The sequence below is a fragment of the Nansenia antarctica genome, assembly GCF_963989245.1.
Source record: "Nansenia antarctica genome assembly, chromosome: 5".
Classification (NCBI taxonomy): Eukaryota; Metazoa; Chordata; class Actinopteri; order Argentiniformes; family Microstomatidae; genus Nansenia; species Nansenia antarctica.
Genome location: NC_137690.1, coordinates 24,055,472 through 24,073,610, shown reverse-complemented (window position 1 = coordinate 24,073,610; position 18,139 = coordinate 24,055,472). Strand labels below are relative to the sequence as shown.

Below are 18,139 nucleotides of genomic sequence, written 5' to 3'. Positions count from 1 at the left end.
GGCGGTCTCCAGGAGGGTCGCCTTGATCCCGGCCAGGCTCCCCTCAGTCTCTCGCTGGGCAGCGAGGGCCTGGCTCCTCTCCTTCTCCAGGTCGGTGTTGTCACAGACAAGACTCCTCTTCTCCTGCTCCAGAACATGGACTTTTCTTTTGAGGTCTCTCTCTCTCTGTCTGCTTTCCTCCACCTCCCTGTCAAGCACCTGAGCCTTCTCAGCTGCCGCCAGCTTGTCCTCCAGGGCCTCTTTCTGCAGGGCCTTGATGTGGTCCTCTGCCTCCCTGGTGGCGTTGGCGGTCTCCAGGAGGGTCGCCTTGACCCCGGCCAGGCTCCCCTCAGTCTCTCGCTGGGCAGCGAGGGCCTGGCTCCTCTCCTTCTCCAGGTCGGAGTTGTCACAGACGAGGCTCCTCTTCTCCTGCTCCATAACGTGGAGTTTTTGTTGGAGGTCGCTCTCTCTCAGTCTGCCTTCTTTCACCTCCTCCCTGCAAAGGACCAGAGCCTCCTCTGCTGCCTTCAGCTTAGCAGCCTCCTCCCTCCGCCTAGTAGCCTGCTGAAGGCGTGCGTTCTGCTCATGCTTCCTTCTTGTCGTTCTTGAGCTATCGTTATACATGGCTACAATATGAAAAACAAGGAAGAGAATGTGAAATTACGTATTTTAGATTTATATATTATTATTATATAATTACTTGTCCCCTAGTCATTTCTCAAAACCAACAAACTAAACTGTCAACTTCTATGACGTCTTGCCGCAAGGCCTTCTGGGACCTGCAGTTCTACCTATTCTTAGTCAATACAACAGAAATGTACTTCTTTAAGTTATGTAACATATTAATCAATCTCTTTTAATTTTCAATCATGTAACATATTAATCAATAATGTAACCTATAAAGTTAATCATGTAACCTACAAAGTTAATCATGTAACCGATAAAGTTAATCATTTAACCTATAAAGTGAATCATGTAACCGATCAAGTTAATCATGTAACCTATAAAGTTAATCATTTAACCTATAAAGTGAATCATGTAACCGATAAAGTTAATCATGTAACCTATAAAGTTAATCATGTAACTGATAAAGTTACAACAATCCTATTAATACAATCCATTTACACCTAATATGACTTTTACTTGTCAAGGCACATTTTTAAAGTGCAAATCTGTAATTCAAGACTCTCCGGTAATTTACACACAAGACCCATGTTGATCTCTACTCAGCGCGCGCGCACACACGCACACGCACACGCACACACACACACACACACACACACACACACACACACACACACACACACACCACACACCACACAGTCACACACCACACACCACACACCACACACCACACACCACACACCTCTGGGTTGGTCCTCCGGGCTGGCTGCTCTGTGGGCCAGAGATTCGGTTAAGGTGAATCAAGGACCCCAATTGAAATAAGCCAGTGGCTTTCTTGGGTTTTTATCCTTTTAGTTGACCTTGTATGTAATATGTACTTTCATGTACCTACTTCTGCAAATCTTCTAATAAAGTTTTCAATCAATCAATCAATATTGTAGGCTAGTCTGCAAAGTTTTGCTACGTTTCTGTGCGTACTATGAAATCTAATCCTGCCGGCGCCACTGCATATACCCATCAATAGTTCACACTGCAGCAACAGCAGCATCACATCCGAGATACAGTGCCAACTAGTTACAGTAATAATGCTCTTTAGAGAAGTAGGCTACCTACAAAAACCTTCTGATGCCAAAAGCGCTCTCTCTTTGTTTCTCTCTCACACACACACACACACACACACACACACACACACACACACACACACACACACACACAACACACACACACACACACACACACACACACACACACACACACACACACACACACACATACTTTTCTCAATACTCATTATCCCATGCCATTTTTAACAAAAACACAATGCAAGAATGATGAAATGATTGGCTACATGATAGAAGCTCTATCATAGCTCTATCATAGCCTAAGCCAACAATATCAGAAAAGGTCCACCTAAATAGAATAAAAAAGAAAAAGAATATTCAGGCACCAGATGACCAATCAAAATATAATGTAATATAATGCAATATAAGGCTCTCAGGCATTCTGTACTTTCAAATATGTATTCTCCTTGAGCAGTCAACATCAACTATCAGCTATTTCGCTAGCGAAAACGAAAGCTAACTTATTTGCGAAACAGCGCCCCCGCCACCACGTCGGCGCAGTGCCGCAATTGCAGTTTTGTCGGAGGCGGCCGCCTCATAATTCTCTATATGCAGGAAAAACCCTGCATATGCACTACCAAACGTGGTCCAATTGTAATATCTGCCAACAACTCAATTGTTGCTTGGGCCTACCTTATTTGAAGAGAAGCTCACATCGCCTTTCTAGGACGCAAACCGGTTAATCACCACATGTCTTAGAATTAATGATAATGATTTTATACATATATGCATCATAATGCATCACAGCACTGGCAGTGTCTACACATCAACATCCATCACAGACATAATGCAATAAAACCATGGGCACACACATACACGCACACGCACACGCACACACACACGCACACGCACACACACACGCACACACACACACACACACACACCACACACTCTCACACACACACACACACACACACACACACACACACACAGTCACGCACTCACACACACACACACACACACACCCCAGGCCTCTCTGCGCCCCCTATATGCAGCCCTGGTCCCTGTGGTCTTAAGCGATCATTTTCCAATAAGGAGGATCAAAGCAAAGCCATGTACAGAACCCTGTAATACACACTTCTGAAAACCAGGATAGATAAACTGTTGACCTCCTCCCTCCCTCCTTCCCTCCCTCCCACATCCCTCTCTCCATCCCTCCCTACCACATCCACCCACCCCTGAATACCATACTCCATAGAATAGAAATAAGTACAAACATGAGTTTATCCCCCTCCCTCCCTCCCTCCCACATCCCTCCCTCCACCCCTCCCTCCCTCCCACATCCACCTACCCCTGAATACCACACTCCATAGAATAGAAATGAGTGCAGAAATATGAGTTTATCCCCCTCCCTCTCTTCCACCTCCCAGCGTCCCTCCCTCTCTCCCTCTCTATCTTCTACCTCCCAGCCTCCCTCTCTCCCTCCCTCCCTCTCTCCCTACCTATCTTCCACCTCCCAGCCTCCCTCCCTCTCTCCCTCCCTATCTTCCACCTCCCAGCCTCCCTCGCCTTTGCAATAGAATATTCTATACAGAAATAGTTTACCCCTCTCCCCCCCCCTCTCCCAGCCTCCCTCCCTCTCTCCCTACCTATCTTCCACCTCCCAGCCTCCCTCCCTCCCTATCTTCCACCTCCCAGCCTCCCTCGCCTTTGCAATAGAATATTCTATACAGAAATAGTTTACCCCTCTCCCCCCCTCCCTCCCTCTCTCCCCCCCCTGTCTCTGGTTACCATAGTGAACATTAACAAGTTACTGTAAGATCCTGAGATGTAGAGGCATTGATTGGCCTCCTTGAAGATGGTCAAGACACCCACACACACACCTAACCACACACACACACACACACACACCTAACCACACACACACACACACCTAACCACACACACGTGCACCCACGTCTTGCTTGCTATGTCTCCCTCTTATTAGAAGCAGTGTCAGAGTGTGTGCGTGTGTGTGTGCATGTGTGTGTGTGTGTGTCTGTGCGTGTGTGTGTGTGTGTGTCTGAATGTGTGACTGTCTGTGTGTGTGTGTTAATGCTGCCTGTTAAACACATGATTAGTAGAGCCTTGTTCTGCAGTGTGGGGGCGACAGGCACCCGTCACTGGGGTGTGTGTGAGAGGGAGAAACACGGTGGCTCGCGTGGGGAACAGTCTTTTGGCGCCATACGTTGTGAATTAATATTGACGTGTAAAAGTCTAGGGCGCGAATATAACACGATGCAACTTTTTTCCGGGGAAAAAAACCCGTATTATATTCGGGTCAATACGGTAAGTGGAATTTGATAATTTCCCACAGAACATCTGATGATCTCTCACGGCAGCACAGTGGTTGAAAAACACTACCGTAGACGGTATAACTACTGGTGGATAACATTGATTACATTTACTTAAGGGGTCATACATGTCTGTATTATTTGTATCAAAATAAAAGCACTGCATTTTGCACCACAAAACCACATACCATACAATCATTCACATAAACACACACTCAATCACACAATTGAACACATTTACATCCAGTTTTCCCCATATGATATGACTATGATAATACCTATTGACAACTAGTTTAATATCCCATATAAGACAAAATAACTACATCTCTAAAATTCAAACACAAAACTGTTTTAAAATCCACTGTATGAAATAAGTACATTTATTTAGTAGAATGGCCACAAGTCATTCCCACAGCCCCTGTCCCTCTCATACACAATTTCATTTATGATTGCCACGACTGATGGTCATCAGAAACACACAGAGCTGTGTCACAGATGTACATAAGAGGTAAACTTCACAACAATACTAAAAGTCCTGAAAAGGCGCCTGCTGGATTGGATGCCATCAGTCTGATTCTGATCAATCAGGTCCAGATATATTCAGTCCCACCCACATGTGTCCACAGAGTACCAATCAGGGCAAAGGGTGAAGATTGGTGGGGGGTGTTTAGGAGGTCAGTCCACCTCCTTCCCTGCTACCTCCATCGTCTCCAGAATCCCCTCCATCACCTCTGCCTGCCGTCGCTTCTTTGGAGCATCTGAGAGAGAGAATATGAGAATGAGGAACTGGTAGTTGTGTGTGTGTGTGTGTGTGTGTGTGTGTGTGTATGTGTTGAGTTTGGGGCTAATGTTGGGTGTTACCATGGAAATGTTGTGCGGTTTTCCTGCGCAGCGTCTCCACGGTATCCTCAGCGTCAGCCCACTCCAGCACCAACCGCCGCCCGTACAGATGGGTGCTGTGGCACAGCGCTGTAAAAGCTTTCTACATGGGAAGCACAATACAACATAATACTTCTCAGCAAAGCACAGACAGTGTGTTCGACATCAAAGACTTGGTGACATTTTGTTTTATAGACCTATTTTAGGTTATATTATTTTATGAGAATAACCTAGAACTGTAACCTGGAGTTCTGAACTTCTAGTATTTTTTTTATTTTTTTTACAAAAGCACATATTCCCATATGTGACAGCAGCTGGTGAAACCGGGAACAAGTAGGCAGCCAATCAAATGTTCAGACTTTTATTCAGAAAAATATATTTCAATGTTAGTCAACTAAAGCCAATTTTGGCCCGATTTCCCCCCTTCTGACCAAGGACAGCAAACGCCCAATTATCGGAAGGCCCTAAAGATTATCCTACAAGATTATCCTGTGGTGTGAGGTGTGTTATGAGTCAATTTCTCCCGACAATCTGGTCGGAAAATGGTTGGGGCCGACGGTCGTAAATATTAAATGTGTTCAATATTTATGATCAAAAGTCCTCTTGTGTGAGGGCGACTCCCGAGTCCGATTGTGACGTGGAATGGAATGTAGCCAATCAAGAAGCGAGCTGACTGATGCATCTTCCTCTTTTGTTCTTCGGCACTTTATTTCCCTTGTCGCACATGGCTGCCTCGTACAGGTCAGTCAGGGTACTACTACCCTGATCACGCGAGATTTCTGGCTTGGGGGACGAGACTCTAGACTGTCGTAGGACAGATCTTTATGTATGTGGTGTGCTGTATTGGGAATATCGGAGCACACCACACACAATACGATCAAAACTGTTCAATCCATGATTTTTTATCTTCATGTGTGGGGTCTCTCTCAGAAAAAAAATCCGTTTTGTGAGCCTGCTAATGTAAAGTAGTGTTATAGTTAACTAGGTTACGCTCACTCATAGTTAACGTTAACTCAACGCTACCAGATCTCATTCCACTGCTATGCGGACGACACCCAGCTTTACTTATCAATCAACACTGACGACCCCGCCGATCTGATGCGCCTGATGGACTGCCTCCACGATGTGAAGGAGTGGATGGCCCAGAACTTCCTACAGCTGAATGAGAGCAAGGGGGAAATCCTCCTCATCGGCAACACCACCGCCATCACTCAGCTCAGCACCAACATGGGAAGCCTGTCCACCCTTGTCAGACCACATGTCCAACCTTAACCGACAAGTGAGCTCCGTCGTGAAGTCATGTTTCTACCAACTACGTATCATAGCCAAGATCAAGTCCTTCCTCACCCCCAGTGACCTGAGGAGGGTCGTCCTCATGCTAATTTCATCTAGGCTCGACTACTGCAACTCACTCTATGCTGGACTTCCTGATAAGACCATCTACCGCCTGCAGCTAGTCCAAAATGCCGCTGCCAGGCTGGTGTCAGGCACTAAAATGAGGGACCACATCTCCCCTGTCCTCATCTCCCTTCACTGGCTCCCAGTAAAGAAGAGAGTGAAGTTCAAGATCTGCACCTTTGTCTACAAAGCTCTCAACAGTCTCGCCCCACCCTACATCAAGGACCTCCTGGAACTGTCTTCCACCTCAAGGCCCAGGCTCAGGTCCGACGCCCATCTCAGCCTGAGGGTCCCCCGCACCAACCTCAAGAGGAAGGGTGACCGTGCCTTTGCGGTAATAGCACCGACCCTGTGGAATGCGCTCCCTTCCGCCATCAAGTCTGCCCCCACTCTGGACTCCTTTAGAGCCAAGTTAAAAACCCACCTCTTCGTCAATGATGTTCCCTAAGTCTACTCCCTATTTGTTGTAAATTGTATCCCTTGAGTTGTTCGTTTAAGTAGTCTGTGTCTGTTTGCTTTCTGTGTTCCTTGTCCTTGTCCTTGTCTTTATTTGTTCCTTTACCCGGGCTGCGCCCCGGGCCGATGTAAAAGTTGGATGGGGGGTGCATTATAAATAAAATTAACATTAACATTAACATTAGGTAGTAGTGGCGATTACTCACCAAATCCATTGCATTGCAATATTTTGGCATTGCAATATGTCTCTCTCAGATAAAAAAAGCTTGTTTTGTGAGCCTGCTAATGTAAAGTAGTGTTATAGTTAACTAGGTAGTAGTGGCGATTACTCACCAAATCCATTGCATTGCAATATTTTGGCTTGACTAGCGAGTGCGTCATTGATTTTCAACAATGTTGAAATCTATTTACATTTTTCAGAATAAAAGTCTGAACAATTTGATTGGTCGCTGACTTGTTTACGTTTTTTCCAGCTGCCATCACTTATACTCTCACAGACACACTCACCTTGGCATCCTGTTTGGTGAGGAAGTCGACGAAGCCAAACCCACGGTGAGACCCTGATCCAGCAGCAGCCGCTTTTTTGGGCAAACGAACCGTCTTTAGCTCTCCGAACGTGCTGGGGGGAGACACATATCATCATCATTCTCTCATCCAATACAGTAAACAGGTTCATTGCAATGTGTGTGTGTGTGTGTGTGTGTGTGTGTGTATTACCAGAAGAGCTCTCGAATCTCCCTGACTGTGGCTTGGAAGGGAACGTTGCGTACGAGGATCTTGGAGCTGGTCTGTTTCTTCTCTGACTGCTTCTTGCGAGACACTGTCGCAGACCTGAGATGAGAGAGAGGGAGAGAGAGGGGACCATATTATTTAACCATATTAACAGAGATAGGGGGGGGGCATATGGTTAGTCTACAGTCTGAATGATCTCTATTGCAGTTTAGAAAGACTCACTTGGTGGCTTTTTCAGACACTTTCAGCTCCAACTGGTGATCATCCACACTGCAGTGCTATGAGAGAGGCAGTTCAGGGCAAGAGGGAGAAAACACCAGTTAGGACAAATAATTGACTGTAGCAGAAGCGCCAGGGTAAGGGAAGATGGTCAGGTCATCTTACACCTTTAACAGGATGATTGTGTCTTTTGTTTGACTGAGAAATCACCTGTAGGGTTGGGGTTGTGGTTAAGGTCAGTATGTGTAGGGTTTAGGTTAATACCTGTAGCTGCCTCATGGCCTTCTGTGCGGCCTCGGGGGTCTGGTACTGGACAAAGCCATAGCCCATGGATAACAGCTTGCCTACAGGAGCCAACAGATGACAAACAGTACTGAGGCATCATTCATCACTGAAGCTTTTATAGCATTTATCCAGTATCAGCCTAAATGTTCAGTACCTGTCTTGTCTTTCTTCTTGGAAATGGTGCAGGTTTTCACTTTGCCACATTTGGAGAAGGTCTGAGAAAAGGAGAGAAACAACAACCATGAGATATTCATCAAGGCCCAACTTCAACCTCTTTACCACATCGACTCACTCTCATCGTCTAAACCTCATTATTTCATCAATCTGAACCGTAACTCCTTATCATGACCCTACCTCATGCAGCGTCTCCTCTGCTGTGCTGAAATTGAGGTTCTTGACGAAGAGTGTGGAGCCAGGAGCACTCTCTTCCTCCTCCTCATCCTCTTCTTCCTCCTCCTCCACTTCCTTCCCCTCTTTCTCTGGTGCTGGGGTTTCGGGGTTGGACTTTGTGACTGAGAGACACTCTGATTAATAAATTGTCTCTCATTCATTAACAGTGGTACAACATGTATACGATGAATAATGTGTCTGTACTATAGAGGGAACCAGAGAAGCCAAGCTAGAAAGAGATGATGTGTGTGATTTACCTGGGTCAGGTCTGGCTGCTGTAAACACTCCAATAGGGGCCCACTCCAAATACAGTGGGATGTGTTGAAACTAGAAAGAGAGAGAACACATTTAGGGAGGAAACATCTCTCCTCTCGTCCTCTGCTTAATGCTGACAGCAGCCCCCACGCACACACACACACACACACACAGCTACCCCCACACACACATACACAGCCACCACCACCACACACGCACACCTTGCTGTAGGCCAGTCTTGTAAAAGCACGTTTAGCCTCAGTTGGTTCCAGGTATTCTATGATGGCGGTAAGCCCAGCAGGTGGCATAAGCACTCTACCGAGGGTGCCGTGGGGCGAGAACAGTGCCTCCAGCTCTGACACCGTCACTCCAGCAGGAAGATTTTTCACCAGGAACACACATGTACTCCTGCCAGCCGCCGCCTAAATAAACACACGACAAATACAAAAAGTATCAAAAGTCAATGTGAGATGGACACAGACAGACAGACAGACAGACAGACAGACACCTACCTGACTGAAGGAGTCCAGACACACTTGGTTGTCCAGTAGAAACTGTCGAGTCTCCTGGACGATCTGAGTCTCACCAAGAGCCATCCGAACTGCAACACTACCCTTGGACTCCTACAGGGAGAGAGATAACTCGTAACGCAACCTATTCATTACTATCTTTGTATGTATGGGGCTCATACGCATGGAAGACAGGTAGAAGGAGTAGTACTCACGTGGTCGAGTACTTGGCTCTTAGTGGTGTTGTATCTCTCAGCAATGGCGTCTGCAACTGCACTGGTGCCCAGAAACAGGGTGTTCCAGTTATGGGAGCTGGAGAGGAAGAAACATCGTAGCATTAAAAAAAACAGAAAGACATTAATCATACCGGACCATAACAACACTGGAATGTAAACTTTGTTGATGATTTGTGTGTCTGACTGACCTGGCTCCAGCTGCTTTGTCTTTGGCATCTTTCTGCCGCTTATAAGAGGAGGAGCCAGGGCCGGAGAGGGAGGAGTCAGCCTTCTCCTTCTTCAGTGTGGAGGGAAGCAGGTGCAGCATCCTGCCCTGAGAAAGAGACATGGAGAGAAAGAGAGCGAGAGAATGGATTTGTGTGAGAATAACAGTTATATGCCCTCTATAATCAAGCTTACACTTTTCTACTGTAAATAAGGTCTATTAGAGCATCGGCAAAACAATTAGGGTTAGGGTTAGTTACCTGAAATACGTGTCCATCTAGCTGAGCCAGTGCTGACACAGCATTCTCTGGTATCATGTAGGTGACAAAGGCGAATCCTTTAGGCCTCTTAGTAAGATTGTCGATGGGAAAAACCACCTCAGACAGGGGACCTGCAGAACACAGAGTTATGGAGCTGGGCTGGGTTTGTGTGTGAGAGATACTATAATTGACTGACATATTATTTCCATCATTATTACCATTTGTCATTACTTTCTGATTTCTGATCTGTTTGTGATGCTTTGGCAATGTAAACATTTGTTTGTTAATGAGAAACACACCATGCTTGGAAAATATGTCTCTGAGCTCCTCTTCAGTGCAGGTGTAGGGCAGGTTCCTGACGAAGAGTCGTCCAGACTCTGCTACATCTTCTTCTTCCTCATCATCCTTCAGCTCCCTGGTGAAATTCTTCTCGCTCCCCTTCTCACGTTTGTCCGTCCGGGCCTGCCACACAGACACCCGGAACACCTCGATATAGCGGCCCCCTAAGAACACACAAACACACTGAACATCTCAGGTAGATTCAGTGATATGACGTTTCCATGGTTTATGCTTCAATTTGGCTTATCATCTCTGCCAGTAGTATCCCCACTATTTTGTGGCTGTGTCATATCACAGAGTCTACCTTTAAGGTTTTAAGTGAATAGAGTACACCAACACACAGACCGGCTGATTTGCTTACCCATGTAATCTTTGTTCCTCTTCAGGGCCTTTTCCACCTCTTCCTCAGAGCGCAGGTCCACATATATATAACCTGAGATATATATGCACATTCATATACTCAAACATATATACAACCAGAGAAATATCTATGTCAACATAGAAGCAGGCATGGGAGGAGGAGAAGACCGACCTGAACACAGAAACACACACCTGTTTTGTTGCCGGTCTCGTTCTTGGCTATTCGGATAGCAACAGGCTTCAGAGGGGTCATGAACTCTCGAACTTGTTGCTGGTTATATCAAACAAACAAAAACATTCTGTCATACACTCAGAAGCTACAAGAACTACAATTTGTAGACCCCCCCCCCACACACACACACACACACCTCTTTGACATTGAAAGGAGCACCTCTCAGTTTCACTGTGAACTCTGTGGTGGGCTCAAACTATGGAGCAGAGAGAAAGAAAAAAAATCACATTGTTACAGAGATGCTACACTACCGATGGCTTTAACTGCAATGTTAAAACAATACTGCACCAGTCTCATACATACTCAAACTTAAATCCAGAGGTTTATGATTAAGCGTTAAATGTTGACAGAAAGGGCTAAAAGTTATTTGTAAGAGAGGTAAATATTTAGAGTCCCGGGAAAATGCTAGGGACTTAAGGTCAGGGGTAAGATCTTACCTCCTGTTTGGTAGGCTTTCCAGCTTTGCCTTGTTTTTTATCCAGGGAGGGAGTTGCTGTTTTGGCCTTCTGGACATCTCTGTCACCACTCTCATAGGCACTGTCTGTCTGATGCACACGGCCACGCTCTTCTTCATCATTTTCTTCCTCCCCTTCACTCTGCTCAACGGTGCCCCCTGTCTGTGCCACTTTAGAGCGCAGGTACTCCATGTCAGACAAACCAGATTCCAGAGCCTCCTTAGCAGCACCTGTCAGTTAAAACACACTGTTAAAGACACAGCCCCACCAGCAAACATAAAGACACAGCCCCACCAGCAAACATAAAGACAGGTGTACGTACCCTGATCTTCCCCTTCCTCATTCTCATCTTCATCCTTCTCTTCCTCCTCCTCTGACTGGTCTGAATCAAAGTTGAGGTAATCATCAGAAGAGGGCTTCTTCTTCTCCTGATTCTTTACTTTCTTCTTTTGATCCATTTCAGATCCAGGGGCGGCTAATTGGTCGTCATTGGCCCAGGAGGGTGCCAGGCTGCGATTCTGATGTAGTGACACAAACTCCTGGAAACCCTGGTCCTCCTCCAGCTGACACACACACACACACACACACACACACACACACACACACACACACACAGTTAAACAGTGCACCGGAAAGACAAGGAGTATCTCTCCATCTGTGTCTCTCTCCACACCCAGTATTGCTTTTCCAGATGGATGCTCTCTCTCACACAACTGAAATGACACACTGTGATTACTCTATGAAATTAGCAAACATGGACTTACTTTGCCCAGGACACTGGGAAGTTCCTTTTTCATCTAGCAAAGAGCACACAAGGAAAGACAATCACAGATCAATCTCAAGCAGCAATGCAACACAATATCCAGTGAGGTATTAGTACAATTTACAACATATTACGGTCATACTGTACACATCACATCTGAGACACATCTGGGGATGCCATGTAAGGCATATAAAACATTGACAACATTGAAAACACGCCCTATACCTTCTTATCCCCCCTGGGCTCTTTGTTGGCTGGGTCAGGGACTGAAGCTGGGCCTGAGCTCTGGGTGTGTTTGCTCCATGCTCTAGCCTTGGTGGGGTCTCCAAAAGACTTGCACATCTCCACCTGTACACAACATACAACACATCAATCGTGAGCCATGACCGTGTTTGGCATGACAAAGGAGTTAATCTCGCGGCACCAGACACTTCTTAGTAGCCTGGGTCCGAGGTTAGGCCAAAGCTACAATGGATCTGTAAACCAGTGGAGGAAATCTGTTTTACCGTTACTCTGGACGTGTCCACAAAGCTCTTGTTAAAATGCTTCAATGCCTTCTCGGCATCTTCCTCAGTCTTGAACCCTACGAAGGCGAACTTGCGGAACTTGCCGTCCTTGGTGAACTTCAGAGTGCAATCTGTCAGGGTTCCGAAGGCGGCGAACATCCCTCGGAACCTCTCCTCCTTCATCTGCAAGCACAAACACACACTTTAACTCACTTTAACTCACGTTACTAGTAAGGTTAGCCAGCTAGCCGGTAACACTCACTGAATAGATTACACTAAGAGCTGGGTAATTGTAAGAAGTTAGCTCAAATAAAGATGTTCCCGCTTACTTACCCCGTTTGGGAGGTTTTTGACTATTAATCTAGACATTGTTGGTAACTATATATATCTCGTCAATACTCTGAAATAATGGCTAAACGTACATGTCAACAAACACGCATGGACGTTTACCTAAGTGGCCATGTTTTTCTAGTGGGAGGAGCCTAATGAATCCGGGTAACTGGAAACTTCAAGCAGAGAGGAGAGCAGAGGAATCGACCAAAGCATTCGATAAAACCACATTTATTTGGTTGTACTTTGACATTTTATCAATTTAAGAATGGATACTTATTGTTATAAGACCTCAGCCTATTTCTCCTTTTTTTGTCAAGATGCTAATTATTTACTGTATAATTATTAGATTTAGAAAGCTGCAGCAAATACATCACAATGTTGTTCTCATAATGTTCTCAGCTAGTTTATCTCTTATTTGAAAGGTGAAATGGCATTTCCTTCTTTTTGACTCTACTGTACCTCCTGACCATCATTTACACACTTCTGTTTTTCCAAAACTTCAAATTAAAAGTCATGCAAAATAACACATTTTTATTACTCATGGCAAGGACAAAAAACATTGCGCAGAGAGTTGGTTTGGAAATGAGTTATTATGTTTGGTGTTAGTATACATTTATATGTATTCATATTTGATCACTTTCACCATAAACTAAGCAATGTTAATTGTGCAGTATATATCAGACTGACAAGTTGTTGACATATTTTATTTTTATTAAAAGATATTAATAGACATTTCAAAAGCCAATATGCAGAAATATATCATGTCAGTAATGTATCCTACTTTTCGATAAGGTATTTGTATAATTTCCAGTCAAATTCTACAAAATAACAATGAACATTTTCTGGACTTGTGACTTAAAAACACAGGTAAGTGAACTACAGTACAAACCAATCACTTATTCATGATTATGTTGCATATCCATTACAGTTATAATGTTCTGAGGACCTGGTCATAGAAAAGAATAGCGCTTAAAATAGTTATTGTGTTGTTTCCTTGGTTGAAATGACAATGTTGATTATGTTCTTAACAGTGGAATATACATTGAATTGTCAGTTTTACAGAGGGGTTTATATTAGTAACCTCTGACGAATGTCAGCTTTCGGGGGCTTCCTCTTGTCTCTGGATTGAAACTCTGTGTGGATCTCCAGGAAAGTCTTGTTCTTAGTCTCAGGAACAACAAAGAATATGTATATTGCCACCAAGGAACAAATGACCAAGAACACCAGGAAACAATAGTGCTGCAACCCAGTCTGTGGATGTAAAAGAGCAGATTTAGGATCAGCTTTAAACATATTTATCTTACCTCAGTATCTTACCTTATCTTACCTCAGTGTTAGTATCCAGTCCTGCTTAAAAAGCAAGAACCATAAAGCTATACATTAATGGTAGAATACTCATGGAAACACCAGCCGTGAAGTGAAAATCACAGTTGGCACCTACCACAATAAATGGGAACGCCATGCCTATAAAGAAGAAGCTGAGCCAGTTGACACAACCTCCAATCATGTAAGCTGCAGGGCGTGTGGTTTGTGTGAATAACTCAGTGGTCAAGATGTTTGTCACACCACCTGCAAGACACAGGGTACAGTGTCAGTTTGAAACAACTCAACACTCTAGCTTATCACCACCAGTAAAATCATGGTTTCTCCAGATCACACACACCTTCAGCTTGGAGATACTAGCATAAAGTTGTGATATGTTCTGTTAGTTACCTGGTCCCAAGCCAAAGCTCAGAATGAAAGCAAAGATGCATGCCATACTAAGATAAGGTACCCAGGGGCCGGCATCCTGTGTGTAAAGAAAAGAGAACCACAACATACTCATAAACCAATGTTTTGTACATATTTCAGTAGGATGCTAAATGAAGTGGAATTGGTAGATCAAAGATGTTTTACTTGAAATGTGAGGGTCAGAGTGAAGAAAATGCACCAGATGGACATAAGTGTGTACCCTCCGATGATAAGTACTTTCCTTCCCAGAGATTCGACAAGCATGCCCTGAAAGATACAGCATCTCACATGACATTCCAGCAAGCCAAGTATGGAGAAAGGTAAGGTTTTTTAAGTGACCTTACAATCAGTAATCTTCTGACACCATCATCTAACAACATCAAACCACTGGTATGCACATGACATACTGTACATCAAACATAGAACCATTGTTTTCAATGAGAACACTAGGTAGACATATGGTGGCTAACAAACCAAAGCATAAATATGTTAGGGATAATTCATGTGGAAAACACAAAAGCATGCGGATGCATGGCAAGGGGAATGCGACACATGGCTCTGAATACTATAGGAAATGTGTATATGATGGCTAATTGCTACTTACACAGGTCAGGGCAGTGAGACACTCACAGGCTCCAGTTCCTACAGTAACATGTAATATCATATCGTCTGGAATGCCAGCCTCGGCGAACACATAATCTGCATAAAAATAAATCTGTAACAGAGAAATGGAAAACACAAAGCAAAAGAGCACCAAACATTAATGTCAAGCAAGTTTCATCTACTGATTAGAATACTCTATTTCTAGTATGTGACTTGTGTTAATACAGATAGATATGTCAGCCTGGAGGGGACATCAAAGGGCCATGTGCTGCTGACGTACAGCGTTGATGCCGTTGAGCTGCTGGGCAGAGTGCAGCAGGATAATGGTCAGGAGTTGCCATCGGAGGTTCCTGTCTGAGAACAGCTCCCATGGCTTCTTGGGTTTAATTCCCATAGCGCTGATCCTCTCACTCTCCATGTCCTCCCGCTCACTGTCAAAGTTATCTGAACCGTGCAGTTTTTGCATTGCTGTGGGGGTCAAAGCATAAAATTTCTGTGTCTAATAAGGCAGATTTTTCAGTATTCCGTCATGTGCTTGAGTTTAGTGGGAACATTCTCTACAGCTGATGTTTCTGCGTCTGCTGACCTTAGATAAGAAAGACTAAATCATCCCCCATTAGAAACTTCCCGTCATGCGCACCATGTTTAATCACTATAAACGGACTGAGGGTGTCAGCTCTCTCTATTAAACAAATAAAGGATAAAAAAAACAAATATATAGGTTTGGTTGTCTGTCTTAAGAGTTTTCCAATTGATTTAATATGCATTTCCTCTGTTAATGTACCTTGTTGACATAAAAGATCATCTCCTCTGTCAATCAGCAGGTAACGAGGGCTCTCTGGGAACCAGGGCAGTGTGAGGAGTTGTATGAATGCTGGGATACAGGTGGTGGCGAGCAGGATGGGCCAGTATTCTTCTTTTCCAAGAAGCTCACTAAAGGACCATAGAAACTCAGTAGGAGAAAAAACACAACCCTCTATCAAAACATAATGCACTTTTTTGTCCTTTTTCACATAGCTATTCTAAGAGTCAAGAGTGGGTACAGTGTACTTACTTGAGCCCAATCACCTGTCCAGTAACAATCCCCCCAGTGATGAAAATGGAGGTTCCCATCGCCATGGCACCACGAAGTGCCCTTGGGGCAATTTCCCCCAAATATAGAGGCTGGACGCATATGGAAATGCCTGCCAAGTGAAGTCATAAGAAATATAAATAAGCCTCTGTTAGAGCTCTTAACCCTCCCCAGCATATAACTCTCAACATGTTCCTCTTTTGTTTACACCTGTGTGCAAGTCAATAAAACAAAAACTAATATCTCTGCTTTTTCTCATGTGCTGTCTGGATAGAGTTATCCTTCTGTGTGCATGAGCTCAATAACTACGCTGGGATTTCACATAACATTCAATAAATGTACTTATAGAAGAAAATACATGCCTCTGCATCATATTCTAGAAATAACGATATCAATGCATGATGATATCAACACTTCATAGATTAACCACGCAATCCCCATACTAAAATATTTACCCGCATTTATTCCTATGAAAAAGCGTCCAACGATGATCAGTTCAAATAGTCCAGTGGGATAGCTCAGGCCCATAAACAGAGCAGCCAGTAAGGCAAATATGTTGTTGACCAACAATGTTCCTTTTCTGTGACAGGTAATATTCACAATTGATTAACAGTGTAGTAAATGTGCCATGTATGTGAAAGCTAGCAGTCAAAATCTGCCACATCTTTAAAAATCAAAATAAATTCTTAATACCTCCCAAATGTAATAGCCAGGGTGCCACCAATAAGTGCTCCAATAAATCCTCCTATAGTGAAAATGGATACTATAGTGGACCATAGAAGAGTCAGAACTTCCTCTGAGACGTGAATATCATAGCGCTCCAGCCAGGTTTGGTTGATGAAATTCTGTATAGACTGAACAAAAAAGGAACATTTACTCAATACAGACTTAATTTATAAAGAGATTAATTGGTTCAATTGGTTCAATTCAATCTGAATTTCCAAGTGCATGATTTGAGTATTCAAATCATACAGTACCTCTGAATGTGTGTGAGAAATGTATGAAACAAATAAAAGTTGCACAACTAGGCCACTACAATCACATAGTTCTTCTTGTCAAATCATGACTATGTGGTGGGACCTAAGATTTACTGAACCTCAAAGGCTGCATGTGACTGCCTCAGACAGTGCTGGGTAAATGAGGACAAGACATAAAACAAATAAAAACTATTATTAATATTCTTATGTAGAATTCATGTTGACAAACATGTCTTACCTTAGTGGGGGCATTGATGACAGAAACATTATAACCATACTGAAAGGTCCCTCCAATGCAAGCTGCACAAACAGCCATTAAAAGGGATTTGTTAGGACACTGTAACCAAATAAGTACAATTGGCGAGTAAGTACATTTTGAGTGATTAAAAACATGCACATATCATTTCTATAATAAGAGCATATTGAATGTCCAGTGTTGAACATGATAATGATGGGGAATAGCTTCAGCAACAATAATCATCACCAGTTTACCATTTAGACACCATTTAGTATTCAACATTGAAATGGTCAAAAATCCTGCAATAGGCCTACATGCCTAATGTGTATCACAACCAAGACAAAATATAAACATTTTGCTTTCATAATAAATCCTAATTTGAGGGCCCATTTTCTGTGTAAAGACATTACATGTCACAAAAAGACATGTAGACCACACTGCATAAGCCTTCATGAATTATTGATAGGCTACTGATTATAGTCTGTAGGCCCATTCACATGTAGCCTAAACACAGTATTAGAGTTGTTATTATTATTATTATTATTATTATTATTATTATTATGATACATACCTTAATTTTCCCTTTTGATTCCTTAGTATTGTTAACGGGCCAATCTTTGAGCAAAGGTTGATATTCCGTATCCCCATTTCTTTTGGTCATTCTGAACCCTGTTTTCATTTTTTACAAATTATGTTTGTGATGGCTATGT

General features: G+C 43.7%; 2 protein-coding genes across 2 annotated transcripts; both read right to left on the bottom strand.

Annotated features, from left to right (window-relative positions):
• Positions 1–4,397: 4,397 nt before the first annotated feature.
• Positions 4,398–12,844, bottom strand: LOC308157901 (putative RNA-binding protein 19; the record flags this gene model as incomplete). Its single annotated transcript, XM_080531497.1, has 24 exons — positions 4,398–4,755; positions 4,859–4,979; positions 7,238–7,349; positions 7,448–7,561; positions 7,685–7,740; positions 7,946–8,025; positions 8,121–8,181; positions 8,321–8,478; positions 8,614–8,683; positions 8,833–9,033; positions 9,124–9,234; positions 9,336–9,432; positions 9,545–9,669; positions 9,821–9,951; positions 10,120–10,323; positions 10,521–10,592; positions 10,712–10,790; positions 10,888–10,947; positions 11,189–11,436; positions 11,529–11,769; positions 11,971–12,003; positions 12,195–12,317; positions 12,476–12,658; positions 12,809–12,844. The coding sequence occupies 24 exons, from the start codon at positions 12,842–12,844 to the stop codon at positions 4,673–4,675; spliced, it is 2,799 nt and encodes a 932-aa protein (XP_080387623.1). The 3' UTR covers positions 4,398–4,672.
• A 1,032-nt stretch (positions 12,845–13,876) lies between these two features.
• On the bottom strand, positions 13,877–18,090 carry LOC308157900 (solute carrier family 2, facilitated glucose transporter member 11-like; the record flags this gene model as incomplete). Its single annotated transcript, XM_080531496.1, has 12 exons — positions 13,877–14,059; positions 14,250–14,377; positions 14,522–14,597; positions 14,705–14,806; positions 15,144–15,254; positions 15,423–15,610; positions 15,927–16,075; positions 16,197–16,326; positions 16,670–16,794; positions 16,908–17,068; positions 17,430–17,528; positions 18,001–18,090. 12 exons carry the CDS (start codon positions 18,088–18,090, stop codon positions 13,877–13,879), a joined length of 1,542 nt encoding a protein of 513 aa, XP_080387622.1.
• Between the last annotated feature and the right edge of the window lie 49 nt (positions 18,091–18,139).